This window comes from Cynocephalus volans, chromosome 7 (genome assembly GCF_027409185.1).
Source record: "Cynocephalus volans isolate mCynVol1 chromosome 7, mCynVol1.pri, whole genome shotgun sequence".
Taxonomy (NCBI): Eukaryota; Metazoa; Chordata; class Mammalia; order Dermoptera; family Cynocephalidae; genus Cynocephalus; species Cynocephalus volans.
In genome coordinates, this window is record NC_084466.1 from 88,099,370 (window position 1) to 88,116,951 (window position 17,582).

The 17,582-nt window shown below is 44.8% G+C and overlaps 1 protein-coding gene across 1 annotated transcript in view; it reads left to right on the forward strand.

Annotated features, from left to right (window-relative positions):
* Positions 1 to 17,582, forward strand: part of CRYL1 (crystallin lambda 1) — a 150,341-nt gene that overhangs the window by 13,267 nt on the left and 119,492 nt on the right. The window contains exon 2 of the mRNA XM_063102914.1: positions 7,809 to 7,916. Coding sequence (XP_062958984.1) covers positions 7,809 to 7,916 — 108 coding nt within the window. The remainder of the gene's footprint in view (positions 1 to 7,808; positions 7,917 to 17,582) is intronic.

Below are 17,582 nucleotides of genomic sequence, written 5' to 3' on the forward strand. Positions count from 1 at the left end.
GTGGGCAGCTCCCCACATACCCCAACAAAACTTTGTAACAAGATGTTGCCCCTTGTATATATTCAGGGCCTAGCTCAAGTGGGTATTGTGTGAGAGCTCTGAAGCTTGAGTCGCACTCATCTGGCACTACCAGGATTTCCAAGTCCTAGGAGACGCACCAAGCCTTTCCCCTCAGCAGCGTGGGCCTGGCCTAACATGCTGTGGTCTCTGGTGTGAGGCAACTCCCGTGCTTGGGGAGGGAGGGGAGGCTACTTCTTGAGCCTGCCTTGTGACTGCTCTTCCAGCCACCCCCCACCCTAGAGCAGCTCATATAGTTACTACAGTGAAATCGCACCATGTCGCAGATGGACTGGCCCTGCCCACTCTCCCCTCTGGTGTGTCCCGTCTGCTCACACACTGGTAACTTAGCCTGTTGCTGTTGCATGGATGCTGCAGAGGACATGTGACTCCTGGGTCAGAGACAAAGGACTTTACTAATCATAGTGGAGCAGAGCAGGCAGCATGAGCATCATGTTTGCATTGGTCCCCCTGCTCCCTGAGTCCCACAGGGGATGTTCTGCAGAGGCCAGGTGGTGGGTACAATCCAGGAGAGGAACGCTGAGCTTGGGGAGCCCACTGTTTTTATAGTAAGCAGTAAGCAAGTCTGCTCCTTGTCCTTGAGGGACACGTGACCTCATTCCCCCAAGACTGCAAATGTAACTCTGAGAAATGGTCCTGGTGAAGAATGTCCAGGACCTTGTATTCTTGACATACCCAGCACAACATGTAAGAGCTCTTGGAAAAGGCCTCCCGACACTGAACACCACTCTTCCTGGTCCCTCTGAAATGGGGGAGACGTGGCTGCCGTTAGATTGGGACCTGCTATCTACGTCACGTTTTCAGAAACTTCTGATTTAGAGAAACCCTAGAGAACTCTGTTAATTAGTCTTTGAATTGTGTCAGGAGTACTGGGGACAATTTGAATCAGGTGCACCTTGCTTTTGATATTCAAGTAGAATTGGAAAATCTCATGATTGAAAGAGAAATGGGGTCCAGTCCAACCATCCACCCAATATTTGATGCCAACATCCCTGCCAGTGGCTTTCCTGGATTAGCCAGTTATCTCCAGTTCCAAGGATTTGCAGCCTGTTTGGTTATGGGGCTGTCTTTTCTAACCAACAGAAGCTCAGGACAAGGCCCAAGCAACGGAAATTGGTGCAGTAGCCCCAGACCAAAGCCTGGTGCCCCCTCCGGCGCTATCAGTTTCCCTTCTCTAGGGGATCAGACCCCTCAGCATGTAGCATACAGTGTTTTCTTCCAAACTGGAATGTATCCTTCTTGACCCCACTTCTCGCTCCACTTACTGCCACATTTCTCTTCAAAATCCAACAAAATTGTTCATATCTGTCTCCAGTTCCTTTCTTCACGTCTGTATTCTCCCCCAGACCCCCACCCACCGTATTACTGAAAAATTTCAAACCATGTTAAAGTTGGGAGAATGTGCCCACCCCCTAACTTCGACAGTTATTAACACGTGGCTAATCTAGTTTCATGTATACGCCCTTCTCTGGGTTATTTTGAAAGAAATCCCAGATTTTGTATCATTTCACCTTAAATATATCATCATGTGTGTCTAAAAGATAAGGATTGTTTAAGAAATACATAACCACAATATCATCATCAAATGCAAAATATTAACAGTATCCTTAAATAAAATCTTAAAATATCTTCTCCATGTTCAAAATTTCCCTGACTATCTAATTTTTAAAAAATACTTGTGTTGATTGATTCAGGGTCCAAATAAGACTGTTTTTTTAAAACATAAATTTCCTTGCAGTTTATTTTTTGAAGAACATGAGTCATTTGTCCTGTAAAATTTCCCACCTGGATTTTGCTGAATGTGTTCCTGTAGTGTCACTTACTATGTTCACTGTCCCTTCATTTCCTGGAACTGGTAGTTAGGTCTAGAGGCTCATTTCTCTTAACCCCACTGTTTTGGTCTGTTTTATGTTGCTATAACAAAAATACCTGAGACTAGGTAATTTATAAAGGAAAGAGGTTTATTTGGCTTACGATTCTGGGACAGCTACATCTGGCACGGGCCTCAGGTTGCTTCTACTCATGGCAGAAAGTGGCAGGCAGCCAGCGGGTACAAGCAGATCACATAGCGAGAGGAAGCGAGAGAGAGAGAGAAGGTGCCAGGGTCTTTTTAAGCAATGAGCTCTCATGGGAACTAATAGAGCAAGAACTCACTCATTAATCCCTCCTGCCCCAGGGAGAGCATTAATCCATTCATGAGGCATCTGCCGCCATGACTCAATCAGTTTCCAACACTGCCACATTGGAGATCAAATTTCCACATGGGTTTTGGAGGGACAACACATCCAAACTCCATCATTCCACCCCTGGCCCCCAAAACTCATGTCACTCTCACATACAAAATACATTCTATCCCAACAGTCCCAAAAGTCTTAGCTTGCTCCAGCACCAACTTAAAAGTCCAAAGTCTAAAGTCTCATCTGAGACCAAAAGCAAAAGTCCTTCCAGCTGTGACCTGAAAAACAAAACCAAATTTATCTATTACCAAGATACAATGGTAGAACAGACATTGGATATACATTCCCATTCCAAAAGGGAGGAATAAGCCAAAAGAAAGGAAAACAGGCCTCAAACAAGTCCGAAACCCAGCAGGGAAAACATTATGTCTCAAAGCTCCAAAATAATGTTCTTTGACTCCAAGTCCTTCATCCTGGGCACAATTGGGCATCTGTACCCCCAAAGCATCAGGCAGCCTCATTCCCACAGCTCTGCCAGGTGTAGCCCAGTGGGCTGTGCTGGTGCCTGCAACATTTCCAGGCTGCTGTTACACTCTGGTAGCTCCATAAGTCTGGGGTCTCCATGGTGGTCCCACTGCCTTGGCTCTACATGTCCCTGGTGGGGGCTCCCTGTGGGGGCTCCAACCCCACTTTCCTGCTGGGCAATGCTCTAGTACATGACCTCAGCAGTGGCTCCAACCCTGCAGCAGGTCTCTGCTTAGGCCCCCAGGCTTTTCCATACATCCTCTGGAATCTGGGTGGAGGCTGCCATGCCTCCACTGCTCTCAAGTCCTGCCGGCCTACGGACTTAACTGAGGTTTCAGGCTTCTGCTCTCCAGGGCTGCTGCACAAACCACACTGGGGCTGCTCCACCCAGATCAGCTGGGATGCAGGGAGCAGGTTCCGGAGGGCAGCTGCACCCCAGGTCTGTCCTCTGGGACAACTCAGTCCTTCTAGGCCTCAGGTCCTGTGATGGGTGGGGCACCCTTCCCGACTTCTCAAATGCCTTTAGGGCATTTTTTCCATCGTCCTGGTTCTTAGCATCTGGTTGCCTCACTACCAAGATAATGTTTTTAGCAACTAGTTTATCAGCTTCACACTTGAATTGTTCTCCGGCTCTCTGCTTCTTTACCATATCCAGCTCTCTGCTTCTTTACCATATGGCCAGGCTGCAAATATTCCAAAACTTTACTCTCTGCATCCCTTTTAATTTCTGGCTTTACATCATAATTTTGCTGCCATAACTCAGAGTAGGCTCTTAAAAGCAACCATGCAGCTTCCTTAATGCTTTGCTGCTTAGAAATTTCTTTGGCCAAGTGCTCTGGTTCACAGCTCCTAAGTTCCAACTTCCACAAAGTCTAAGGGCATGGACACAATGCAGCCAGGTTCCTTGCTATGGTGTAGCAAGGGTTATCTTTTGTCCAATTTCCAATAAGTTCCTCATTTCTATTTGAGACCTCATCATCTGCATAGTCTTTACTGTCCACATTTCTATCAGCATTCTGCTCACCACCACATAAGTCTCTAAGATTCTAAACTTTCCCTCGTCTTTCTGTCTTCTTTTAAGTCCTCCCAACTCCTCCAACCTTTGCCCATTACCCAGTTCCAAAGCTGCATCCACATTTTCAGGTCTCTGTATAGCAACACCCCACTCCTCGGTACCAATTTTCTGTTTTAGTCCGTTTTGTGTTGCTATAACAGAAATACCTGAGACTGGGTAATTTATAAAGGAAAAAAGGTTTATTTGGCTTCCGATTCTGGGACAGCTGAGTCTGGCATGGGCCTCAGGCTGCTTCTACTCATAGCGGAAAGTGGCAGGCAGCCAGCGGGTACACGTAGATCACATGGCGAGAGGAAGCAAGAGAGGAAGCAAGAGAGAGAGAAGGTGCCAGGGTCTTTTTAAGCAACGAACTCTCAAGGGAACTAATAGAGCGAGAACTCACTCATTAATCCCCCCTCCCCCAGGGAGAGCATTAATCCATTCATGAGGGATCTGCCCCCATGAGTCAATCAGTTTCCGGCACTGCCACATTGGAGATCAAATTTCCACATGAGTTTTGGAGGGACAACACATCCAAACTCCATCACCACGTAGGCAGGCTTTCGTCCCCACCAAACCACCCAAACTGCTGTCATCACAGTCCCCACCCCCATTCACCTTGCTAAACCCAATGGTCACTTTTCTTTCCGAGGCTTTGGACCCAGATGGCTGCTCCCTTCTCCTTGAGCCCCCTCCCCCATCACTTCCCTGCCCCTCCATCTGGTTTTCCTCCCATCTCACTGGCAGCTCCGTTTCTTCTCCATGTCCTTCCCCATTAAAGTTGAGTGTTCCAAGGCTCAATCCTTTGACTTTTAAAAAATTTTATCAACTTTCTCTTCCTTGGAGATCTTACCCAGTCTCACGCTTTTAAGTACCATGTCTATGCAGCAGCTCCCAAATTAATATTCCAGCCGAGACCTTGGACTTGAACTTACCTTCAGTTGTTTGTGGACCCACCCATTAGATATCTCACTCTTAAAACATCCTATACTGAACTCCTGATTTTCTCTCCTGAAATCTGCTCCATTGCTGGTCTTGCCCTTTGGAGTTAATGACATCTCCATCCGTCCTTCCTGTCCAAAAGAGACTTGGCATTGTCCTGGATTCTTTTTCTCACCCCCCAGCAACCCACCGGCACTTCTTGTTGGCTGCAGCTTGAAGATACCGCCCATTCCGACCTCAGGTGCCACCCGGGTCCGTTCTGCCATCACGTCTTGGAGGCGCCTCCCGTCTCCTAACTGCGCTGCTTCCGACCTCCTCCGTCTTCAGTACGTTCCGTTTGTTTTTTGGTGGCCCGGCCGGCCGGTACAGGGATGAACCCGGGACCTTGGTGGTGTCAGCACCATGCTCTAACCAGCTGAGTAACCGGCCAGCTCAGTGTATCCTCGAGAAAGCAACTAGAACGTTCCTTGTAAAACTGAAGGCAGGTCGCGCCTGCGGTGTAAACCCTCCCGTCAGCCGCCTGCTGCTCGGGCAAAGAGAGTCCCCGCGGCTGGGGCGGCAGCGCCTCGCCCTGGGCCTCTCTCTGCCGCGCCCTCGGCTGCTCCCTCCTTCGCTCTTTGCCAAAACGTCCCCTTCTAGGGGGACGGTTCTGGGGAGGTCGCGGTAGGCGCGCTCTCAGTATTTCCTCAGGAATCTCGGCCGACTTCGTGTTCACCTCGTGGGAAGAAGCTACCGGCCACCCCCGGGTGTTCGCCTCCAGGTCACGCAGCGCTTTCGTGGTCAGAGCCTGCCCGTGCAGGGAGCGCGAGGGCAGCCGGCTGGTTCTCGTGTGTGCAGCGCACCCCGTGGAAGAGCAAAGAACAAATCCATGCCGGAAGCATTGCTTTTTCAAACTCCGGTGTGCAAAATGCAGCGTGTTTTATTCGAATACTCAGGTACCATTAGGAAGGATCCCACAGTTCACAATGAAAGGGCTGGCCCGGAGTCACAGGAGTCACGGGAGTCACAGGAGAGACAGACACTCGGCCAGCGTGTGCTGGCGGCTGCAGGGCCGGCGCCTGGGGCCGCCGCGTGCGCAGCTGGGGAGGGCCGTATGTATCCTAGAAGGTTGCGCTGTGTCATTGTCACTGGAGGAGAGAACCGAGCGGGCGTGTAAGCCGAGCTGGGACTTTCTTACGGGGGGGACAGTCGCGCGCGGGGAGGTGACGTGGGGTGAGGGAGAAGCAGGAGGGGGGCCTTTTGTGGTTCTCGGAAATGTGAAACTGTCGGCAGCCACCTTGGGTGTTCTTCCTGTCCACCTGCCGCCATTTTAGGCTGACATTGGTCATAGCATAGTTGGCTCACACACAGCAGACAAGCAGGAGCAGGGCTGAGCCTCCCTGCACCTGGGGCTCCGAGCGGAGCGCGCGGTCGCTGGTCCCCGGTCCCCGCGGCGTCCTCCTCCCCCAGCCGCGCACGCCTGCAGGACGGGCCGGGCTGGGCTTCCTCCGTGGCTGGTCCCAGGGAGACCGTCCTGAGAAGACAGACCTGGGTGGACCAAGATTACCCTTTGAGACCCAATCCCCAGGAGAACAGAGGTAGTGAGGCGGGGGGGGGGGGGGGGGGGGGGGGCGGGGCACCGGAGCTGAGATTGGAAAAATGTTCAAAAATATATGTTTTTTCCTAGGCCGGCAAGAAAGTGCCCCGTTGCTCTCTGGTGGGAAGGCAAGCCTTGCTCAAACTCAGATTCAGACTTTTGCAGGATAAGTTATTGTTCATTTAAAAACAAATTTTGTTTTGAATTTTTAACTGTGGTAAAATACATGTAACAAAATTTGCCGTCTTAACAGTCTTTATGTTTACAGTTCAATAGTGTTAGGTCCATTCACGTTGTTGTGCAACCAGTCTCCAGAACTTGGGCGTTTTGCGAAATTGAAACTCTGTACCCAGTAAACAACAACTCCCCGTTCTCACCTCCCCCAGCCCCTGGCAGCCAGCGTTCTGCTTTCTGTCCCTATGAACTTGAGTGCTCTAGGGAGCGGGTGTAAGTGGGAGCACACGGTATTTGTCCTTTCGTGACTGGCTTATTTCACTTAGCATAATGTCCTTAAGGTTCATCCATGTGTGGCATGTGTCCTCCCTTTTTAAGGCTAAAAAAGTTAATGTTCAGATGCTGAATATAGGTACCTGTTCTTTGCATCCATACTTAAAGGCAACCCCATACGTTACACCAAATGCGACGTTTCCTTTTCCTTTGCTCTTCTACGCAACCAAATTTTACTATTACTGTTTTACATTCGTGTGGCAGGAGGTGGTTTTCCAAGTGTGTTCACATACATTCATTTTGAAATAATAGGTTATTGAGATATAATTCACCCATTTAAAGTGTACAATTTAGTGCTCTTTAGCATGTTCACATGGTTTTTAGTATGTTCATGGAGTTCATCACATAGCTCCAGCACTTGTAGCCTGTGCGGACTTAATCCCCCCATGCCTCAGTTTCCTCATGTATAAAATGGAAATAATAATAGCACCTACCTTGTTGAGTTGTAAAGATTAACAGAGATAAGACCTATATTCAGTGGTGCCTGGCACCTATTCCATGCTCATATGCTGGGGAGGTGGGGTGGTAGTGGCAGTAATTATTTGAGAGGGACAGGGCAGATGTTATCTCTGTTCTTCAAGGTAAGTGGCTTGCCTAAGGCAGTGGCGAAGGGGGGGTTCACCTAGGGGCCTTGCCTCATGACAGCCTGCCACCTACCGACTGTCATTTTTTGTTTGGCATGTGGGCATGTGATAGGTCCCCAACATACTGCAGTGCTTCACATGGAATCCAGATGCTGGCACTGGAGGTGAGGGCTCAGAAACTCCTAGGTGGAAACAGATAACATTTTAATAAGCACAGTTATCAAAATATGTACTTTTAATATATTTATTGAATGCTTTAAGAATAGGATGCTGTATAAATTTTAAAAATTCATTCTTGGTTAGGAATGAAAAGCTGTTCAATTATTAAGTTAACATGAATATTTTCTTATTTTCTTTCCCTTTAGTGGACTCATTGGGCGAAACTGGGCTATGTTGTTTGCTAGTGGAGGCTTCAAGGTGAAACTCTATGATATTGAGCAAGAGCAGATAACAAACGCCCTGGAAAATATCAGGTAGGTCAGCTGGCACCTTCTGGGAGGAACTGAAGTGCCTCTGGTCCTCTCGGTTGGTCTTGTTTATCATATCGTTAAGGCTGTGAATATTTGTGATTTCACTTTTTCATTTGATGGCTGTTGCATACGAGCTGGGAAAGGGTGGGCCTAAGGTGGTTGGAACGTGAATTAAGAGTGGAGGAGGGGATGGCAATGTGAGGAAAGGACCCTTCGGATCGAGAGGATGAGCGGTGGGAGCGGAGGAGGTGAATGTGGATCTCAGGCTGTAAGCCCAGATGAGTCTGTAGCTTCTCTTGCTGTGTCATGCGGGCGGGAGGGCTGGGGTCTCTGTCCTCTCTGGGCAGGATGAGCCTGCTCCGATCGTGTGACGGCCAGAGCTGTATTGGCATTTACCTTTTAGCAACAGAGGTCCCAAGGTTTGTTTTGACCTATTGATCTGATGACAGGACCCAAATTAAAACATCCTGAAGTTTAGTTCGAGGTTTAGCACTCACATGAGGAGACAAAACTGGAGTTACTTATGTGGGTGTTAATAGCTGTGACAATTGTACTAAAGGCATGAGAGTGGACAAGGAAATTTAGGTCTATGAATGATCAGCAACCTGCTCAATGACATAGGAAGACAAGAGATTCCAGTCCTGGTCTGTCTGACTTCAAAGGCATGTGAAGCATCTTCAGCATTCATCTATGCTATTTGCTTTACAGAGATTCTGCAAATATTACTTTTAATATAATATTTGATATGTGCAAAGGAATGGATCATTTATGTCAGTTTAGGGAGAATCATAATGACATACGCCCCTGACCACCATTTTAATCCATTCACCACTGCACGGTCCTACAATCCAGTTACCTCTTCAAGGCTCTACCTTGAATCCATAACAGGATTTCCCACCGTATTAACAGTCACAGTGGGAGCCAAGTTTCTAATATATAGAATCTGGGGGACACAATTCAAGCTTCAGTGAGTTTTGGGGGGACATAATTCAATCTAGTACACTGTGTATATGTTGGGGCAAGGAGTATTTGGGAAATTTCTGTACCTTCTGCTTAATTTTGCTGTGAACATAAAACTGCTCTCAAAAAACTGAAAACCTAGGAGTTAAAAAGACTACACAAAACAGGCCACAGTCTGGATCTGGCCAGGTGGTTTGCCAACCCCTACTCTAATATTCCCAATATTTTAGTGATTCATTTTGTATTATATACTTCTCTACCCTTCTCTCCCCCATAGAATATGAGTTCCTCGAGGTCAGAGATCTTAGTCTGTTGTGTTTACTGCTTAATCCCCAGTGCTAAAACATGCCCAAAACACAGTAAGTGCTCAACCAGTATTTTTAAATGAATGAAAATATGAATAAGTGACTCAGAAAAAACACATTTTTTTAAAATTTAAAGCCTCCCAGTATAGTGGTGAAGTCTACAGTGAAGTCCATTGGCATCTCCCCCGGATCCTTCTGAATCCCCTTCACCAGCATGGGGTGCCCATCCCTCAGCTTTAGACCTCTTTGTTGCTGAAGGCTCACACCTACAGCCTGCCTAAGAGCACTCACTACCCTGGCCCCAGACCAGAGAACAGAAATGCCTAGGAGTTTATATCTACCTAGGAAGGCCCATAGTCAATGACTGATGCAGGAACACGAAAGCTCAGCTCAGCAAAGTGACAAGCTTTGTAATGTACTCTATGCTCCAGAACTCCCACGGCATCTTGTTGAGCCTGGAACTTCTCCTGAAATCATACCCTTAGTTGCTTTCTTCTTCTTTATCCTATCTCCCCTACACCCTTACTGGTTTCTCCTGGGGGCACTTCTTTAACAAACCACTTGCCCAGGAATCCTCAATCCTCATCTCAGAATCTGCTTCTGATGAATCTGATCTAAGACAACATCAGGTATTGGAATTATCAGATATATAATGCAAAATAATTGCATATTTAAATATTCAAAATTTTGCAAAACGGAACCACAAAAAATAAGCAAAAGATGAGAGACTATGAAAATGAACAGGTATATCTGGAAAAGATAAAAACTGAACTTTTAAAATGACAGATTAAATTACTGAAATAAACTCAGTAGATGGTTTAAACAGCAGATTAAATACAGCTAAAATGAGAATTGATGAACTGGAAGAAAGATCTAAAGAATGTATCTAGAATGTATTCTGAAAACACTGAGAGACAGAAAATATGAAAGGTTAGAAGATAAGAAGGCAAAATAAGATGGTCTATCCATGCAATCAAAACCCCTTCAAGGAAAAGAGACCCAGCAGTCTCACTCTTAGGTATACACCCTGTAGAAACTCTTGCACTTATGTACTGGAGACATATGCAAGAATATTAACAGCAGCATTGTTAACAATAGCCCCAAACTGAAAAAAGCTATAAATTCATCAAGAGGATAATAGATAAATAATTTATAGCAAATTCACACAACAGAATATGATATAGCAGTGAAAATAGATTACTACAGCTATAAGCCATAATCTGAATGAATCTCAGAAATATTCTTATAAAGCACAAAAACAAGAAAACTACATAATATATTGTTTGGGGAGGGAGATAGATGATAAAAGTATCTTTTAAGGCAAGGAAATGGTAAATATGAAACACAGAATGTTTTCTACCTGTGGTGGGAAGGCAGGGGATGAGAGCCAAAAGGTGCACACAGCTGCTGATAACGTTCTAGATCTTAATTTGGGTGTAAGGGTCATGGATGCGTGGTTCTGAGGGCTTTAAAAGAAGAGAGCCTGTCTTTCTGCTCTCTCTGCTTCCATCATCTTGGAGTGTAAGACCCCTGGGTCACTGTCACCACCAGATGGACTCTGGACTTCCCAGCCTCAGAAACTGTAAGCAATAAATTTCATTTTTCTTTATAATTATCTAGTTCCATGTATTTTGTTATAAGCAACACAAAACAGACTAATACACACAGCCTCCCCCCTTCAACATCCCCCACTAGAGGTTTCATTTGTTATAATTAATGAACCTACCTTGACACATCATTATCCCCCAATGCATAGTTGACGTTAGGGTTTGCTGATGGTGTGCACATTTTATGGGTTTGGACCAACGTATGATGACATGTACCATCGTTATAGTATCATACAGAATAGTTCCACTGCCCTAAATATCCTCTGTGCTCTGTCTGCTCACCCCTCCCTTCCTCCTAATCCCTGGCAACCACTGATCTTTTTACTGTCTCCATAGTTAGCCTTTTCCATAATGTCGTATGGTTAATATCATATAGTACGTAGCCTTTTCAGATGGCTTCTTTCACTTAGTAATATGCATTTAAGTTTCCTCCCCATTTTTTCATGGCTTGATAGCTCATTTCTTTTTAGTGCTGGATAATAATTGCATTGTATGGGGTCTACTGCAGTTTGTTTATTCACCTAGTGAAGGACATCTTGGTTGCTTCCAAGACTTGACGATTATGAATAAAGCTGCTATAAGTGTTTGTGTGCAGGTTTTTGTGTGGACATAGGTTTTCAACTCCTTTGGGTAAATATGGAACATGATTGCTGGATCTTACGGTAAAAGCAGGTTTAGTTTTATAAGAAACCGCCAAGCTGTCTTCCAATGTGGCTGTCCATGTTGTGTTTCCACCAGCAGTGAGTGAGAGCTCCTGTTGCTCCATGTCCTCACCAGCATTTGGTGCTGTCACTGTTCTGGATTTTAATCATTCTAAGAAGTATATAATGATGTCTGTTTTAATTTGCATTTCCCTGATGACATATGATGACCATCTTTTCATATGTTTATTTGCCTTCTACATGTCTTCTTTGAGTTCTCTTATTTTTTGTTAAAAATTCTTTTAATCAAAATTTTTTTCTTACTTGCTGTGCTCACTGTGATTCCCTAATGCATAAAAATTATTCTTGTGCAGGATCCAGTGATTTTGTAAAGAGAGGCCCTTCAGCAATTCTGGTCGACCATAGTTCTGAAATCAGAAGCCTTCAGATAGTCCTTAAATAAATTTTAAGCCTCAATAAAAACAGCTCAAAGCCATGTGTTCTGTCTGCCATGGTAACAAGGGAGAAAATATACCTGAGAGAGTACTGACTAATATAAATAAGAAGCTGTGAGGCGAAGCATTTCCTTAGATTTTGTCAGAGTGATTTTAGAAGGCATCAAGATACGGAACATGGGCTGGCCGGCTAACTCAGTCGGTCAGAGCGTGGTATTAAAACACCAAGCTCCAGTGTCTGGATCCCAGTACAGGCCAGCCACCAAAAAAAAAAAAAAGAAAGAAAAGAAAAGAAAACCAGGGTAGGGAACGTGGTAATGCAAACAGCTTAACATTTGTTTTAATGGAGGTTTAATAGAGAACAATGGGAAGTAATTTATGGATCATTAAAAACCCATTAGGGGTAATAAAATTGCAAAAAGCTATTTAGGGGAATAAGACTTTAAGGAATTTATGGTATTCCTAAATAAGTAAAATTATATCTACTTGGTTAAATTCCTCCTTTATTCCCATGTTGAATAGTTTGTGTAAGTAAGAGCATAGCAAAACCCCCGCTTTGAAATGGTGGCTGATGAAAATGCTGTGCTTTGTATCCGTGCGTGCTGATCCTTACTTTTCTGCAGGCCTGGAGTTTTCTGTGGTTTCTGGCGATAGTATTTAAGATCTGTGGGTTTGGAGCTGAGAGGCAGTAGCTCACTGTCTTGCCTGGTGTTGGGCCCCAGGAAGAGGAGACCCTGACTGTCTGATTAAGTCCTGGCAGCCCTGCTTCGGCTCTAGGCTAGCAGTTGGCACACTTTTTCTGTGAAGGCCAGATAGTAAATGTGTCAGGCTTTGCAGGTCGTGTGGTCTGTCTGAGTTTCTCGTTGTGGACTGAAAGCAGTCATGTCAATCCGTAAGCAGATGGGCGCGGCTATATTCCAGTAAAACTTTACTTTATGATCAACAATGAACTTTCGTGTTCTTGTAGTTTTCACGTGTCACAAAATATTATTCTTTTGATTTTTTTCAGCCATTTAAAAATGTACAAACCATCCTTATCTCACAGGCCAGATAAAAACAGGCTGTTGGACCAGATTTTGCGTGTGGGCTAGGGATCCTTCACCCTGCTTCAGACTTTTCAGTTCTGTTACTATTTTATCTTTTATTTCGTGACGCCAATTCCAACTCACTTGTAACTAAGGGAAAACCTCACGGTTCCTAATTGAAAAGTCCTTTGTTTTATTTCTTGAGGTATTTGTATTTTAGGCCTTATTTTTTAGGTGTATCCTTAAAGGTTTGGCCACTTTTAAAGTTCTCTCAGGCATCAGAGAGTACATGTGGGGTTGTGGGTAAGTTTGTTTTCTTCTTTTTTTAAAACCAGGTTAAAGGCTTTCCTATTATCTATCCTCCTACTTTGCTTAAGAGCTATGTTTCTTAATATTATTGGTACCTAATTAGATTGAACTTTTAGGTATCACTTTGTAAGATTTTTTAACTGAAAAACCAAAATAATTTTTTACTGTTAGCAGCCTAGAAGCAAATATACTGAATTCTTATGTATCTAAAGTTTCAAAAGAATTCATACAAAGCTTTCCCCCGTAGCAGTGACTTTATTTTTATAACTCACATACATTCAAGCTCAGTTCACGTAGCTGTGCAGAACTGGTTATACTCCTTCGGCAGGAAGTGGTGATTTCAGGGTATCTTGTGATCAGCTGCCTCTCTCCTATTCCATTATTGCTAGCAAAGCACTTCAGCAAACTCAGGTGCAGTGGTGTCGTATTGCCCCCCACAGAGAGTACTGAATTCTTAGTCCTGAGTGACATGTAAGTGAAGCTACCTACTTCCTTTTCTTAAATCACAAGATGTTCAAATGTGCCTTTCCTGTGTAGAGAGTACAAGTTAAGAGGATTGAGACCAAACATTTCTGTAAATATTTTGGTTGGCATGATGAATTCTGAGTTTCAAAATTTTTGAAACCAGGAAAAAATTATGAGGTTACTTCAAAAGTTATGGAAAAATAGAATTAAAAGAAATACAAATCTTTCTTTGAACTGTTTGAAGTACCCTCATACTGCTGCTTCTTTCAGTAAGCAAATGTGTCAATTACTAAGTTAACAGTGACTGAGCTCATGTCAACAGCAACATTGTATACAAACGGTCCTCAGTTTACCATGGCTTAACTTAATGATTCTTCACCTTTGCAATGGCGTGAAAGCGATACACACTCAGGAGAAACCGTACTTGGAGCACCACACAACCATTCTGCTTTTCACTTTCATCACAGTGTTCATTCAGTACATTACATGAGATATTCACTTCCTTATTATGAAACAGGCTTTGTGTTAGATGGCTTTCTTTGCACAACTGTGGGCTAACGTGAGTGTTCTGAGCATGTCTGAGGTAGGCTGGGCTCCGCTGTGATGTTCAGTACGTTCGGTGTTCAAATGCATTTCGACTTAACATATTTTTGACTTAGGATGGGTTCATCAGGATGTGACCCCATTGTAAGTCTAAGAGCGTCTGTGTTGTGTGTGGTCCTCAGATGTTCAGGAACCCAAGGTTAAAACGTTCCTGACCATATATTGGGCAAAAGGAATGTAAGGGGAACCAACTTTATCCTTTTGTCAAGAGTATAAATGACGTGTCTTCCTGATTGGGTTGAATTAACTGATAGGTCAAAACGGGCATCTTTTATGACACTCTGTTTTGTGGGCTCCATGAAGACAGGGACTGCACCTGACACTCCCAGTGTCCCTCACTGTTCAGTGTCATGGGATCCTGTGCTAGCCATGTGGACGCAGAAATAAGCTTAATAATTGTTTAAACTGAGTCGTAGGAACCCTTTTTTGTCTCACAAGGTAATTCTTCTGGCTATATTTTTCATAGGCTTTTTCCCTCCCATCTGCCCCACCTTTGCCGTTTGGTTCATCCCACATTCTGATTCTACTTAATATTTTACAGTAGAAAACGTGGTTGAAATTTCACTACTTCTAGAAAATTCTAGGTATGTTGGACCTAATTAAACACTAATCTTTGCAAGTAGTAGAAAATGGTACCTTTTGATTCTGAACTTAAAATGAACTTAAATGGAGTGAAGTTGATTTTTTAAAATATTAAGGCATTGGGGGCTGGCTGGTTGTCTGACTTGGTTAGAACATGATGCTGGTAGCACCGAGGTCAAGGACTCGGATTCCCCTACCAGCCAGCTGCCCGCCCCCCCCCAATTAAGACATTAGAAAATTAAAGAAATTATTCTCACAACTTATACCATGCCAGTGGGTTGGTTTTACTGAATTAAAAAAAAAAAACTGTCCTTCAAGACTAATCTTTTTTTACCAGGGTGGCACAGTGAGAAACTTAACTGAGCATGTTTACGTCTTGTAGTGGAAAGAGAGGCTTGGCCTTGGAAAACCTTATTAGCACATGCTTCACTGCTTTGTCTTTGTTCTCGTGGTGTGCCCAGTGATTGGCACGTACTAGGTCGCAAGTAAGAATTTCAGAAGATGAATGTAGAGTTTTAAGAAGAAAACCAAAAATCAAGTGGACAAAGCTGTAATATGGACCTGTAGGTCAGGAGTGTTTTACTTCTTATGATTTGGAGCTAGTCTCATTTCCACATAGCAAGTGGGCCATTCTAGCCTTCAAGGGACTGGGACACCCTGGTGGAGGCTGTGTTGGCATCTCAGGGACCACCCCTACTTCAGGGACAGGGTAAGCTGCCCTGTCTGGCTTGCGTCCCAGCCTGACCGTGTCTTTTGGTACCTCGTACTCTTCCTCTCAGTTTCTCCACTGCTGCCCCTCCACGTCTGTGGGTAGCCATCCCAGAACTCAGACCCAGCCGAGGTGAATCATCTTTCTGACCAGACAAGCAGTTAATGAGCCACCAGAGGTGATCTCTGACACTAGGTGGCTGCCCTGTACTCTGTCTCCTTCATCACTGAGCCTCTCGTCCCTGAACGCAGACATGTCCAGTCATTGGGCCTCTGGACGTGTCTCTGACTTGCTACCCAGGTCTCTGTCCATGCTGAAACGTCTTGAGCTCTGTTTAGATCTGGATCCTCTGATGGATCTGTTCTGGTCTGGAGCTCACTCGTGGCTTTCCCATGTACTCTTGGCTAGAACAGCTGGGTGCAGTGCACGTCCCACAGTGGCCTCTCCCCATTGCCACACGACTCTGTGGCTTCCATCCCCCCTTTTGTTGCATGGGTCAATGGGACATCAGAAGAGGTGACACAGCAGAAGCCCAGAAAGTGCTCTTGCTTGCTGCTGGAGCCCTTCCTCTCCTCCATCCTGTCCGTCAGCTCCCTCTAGGCAGCCGGAGACATGTGGCCTGGCTGCAGCCAGCAATGACCAACACCAGTGCCGTCTGCTAGGCCGGTGAGTGAGGCCATCCTGGACCAGTGGCACCCAGCCAGCCCGCCACTGGCTGCAGCCATATGAGTGAGCCCAGACAGCCCAGCCAAAATTGCTAATGCCCAGGATTGCAATGTGGATGCTGGGAAACTGATATACTGAGGCTTGGTTAGGTTCCTGGGGTTAGGGACCTTTCTGAGTCCAGGGCCCGGGGGTTTCCAGTTTTGTCTTTCCACAGCTGTCCTGCTAACAGGGGAATTCCACTTCTGTAGGAAGTGATGCAGAACAAGCAGTCCCAGTCCCTATCCTAAAGGACATTGCATATATAAAATTTTATTGGAACACAGCTGTAGCCATTTGTTAAGCATTGTCTGTGGCTGCTTTTCAGTCTACAATGAGCAGTCGTGACAAAGAACATATGGCCCACAAAACCTAAAATATTTACCATCCCCCAGTAGGAGAAATAGATCAGTGATATATGGATAGTAATTAACATACCGTGAGATTTCAGGAGAAGTTGGGCAGTTCCAGCCAAACTGACAGTGAATGCTTATGGAAAAGATGAAGTTTGAGCATAGACTTTGTAGGAGAAATTCCAAGGACAGGAAAAACACATGTCAGGTGGGAGGAAAAAATCAATTGTATTTCCATTGACAACACACAGAAAACAGTAAAATATTCGCTACCATTACCAACAAGTGTAAGCAATCTGGATATACATAGTAGAAAAATGCAGAAGCCGTTCGTGGAGAAATTTGTTCAGTGTTATTGAAGGGACAGTAAAGAAGACCTAAATAAATGGAGAGACATACCCTACGCCTGGGCAAGAGCCTGTTGTGAGTCGTTAATTACCTAGAAGTAGGGTGCAGGGAGGTGGGTTGACGAAACCCTGCTGGACTGGAAAGTTCTGGCGTGATCTGAGTTCTGTTGCCAAAGTTCCCAGCAGTGGCATGGGGGCTCAATTGTTGTTTACCCCGACTTATCTGTGACTTCACAGGTCCTGCTGTCTCTTGGCTGTTGTCTCAGTTCAAATGATTGCTTCATTTTCCTTTTTATTTTTCTTCCCAAACAGAAATAGCTTTGCTTTATTTGATTTGTAAAAGTCATATGGGTTCAGCATCTCTAATCCAAAAATAAAAAATTTGAAATGCTCTGAAATTGGAAACTTTTTGAGTGCCAATAGATGCTCAAAGGAAATGCTCAATGGAGCTTTCCAGGTTTTGTATTTTTCAGACTATGGATGCTGAACTGGTGAATACAATGCAAATATTCCGAAATCTAGAAAAAAAAAAATCCGAAACACTTCTGGTCCCAAGCGTCTTGGGTAAGGGATACTCAACCTGTATATGCTTTTTCTTTTTTTTTT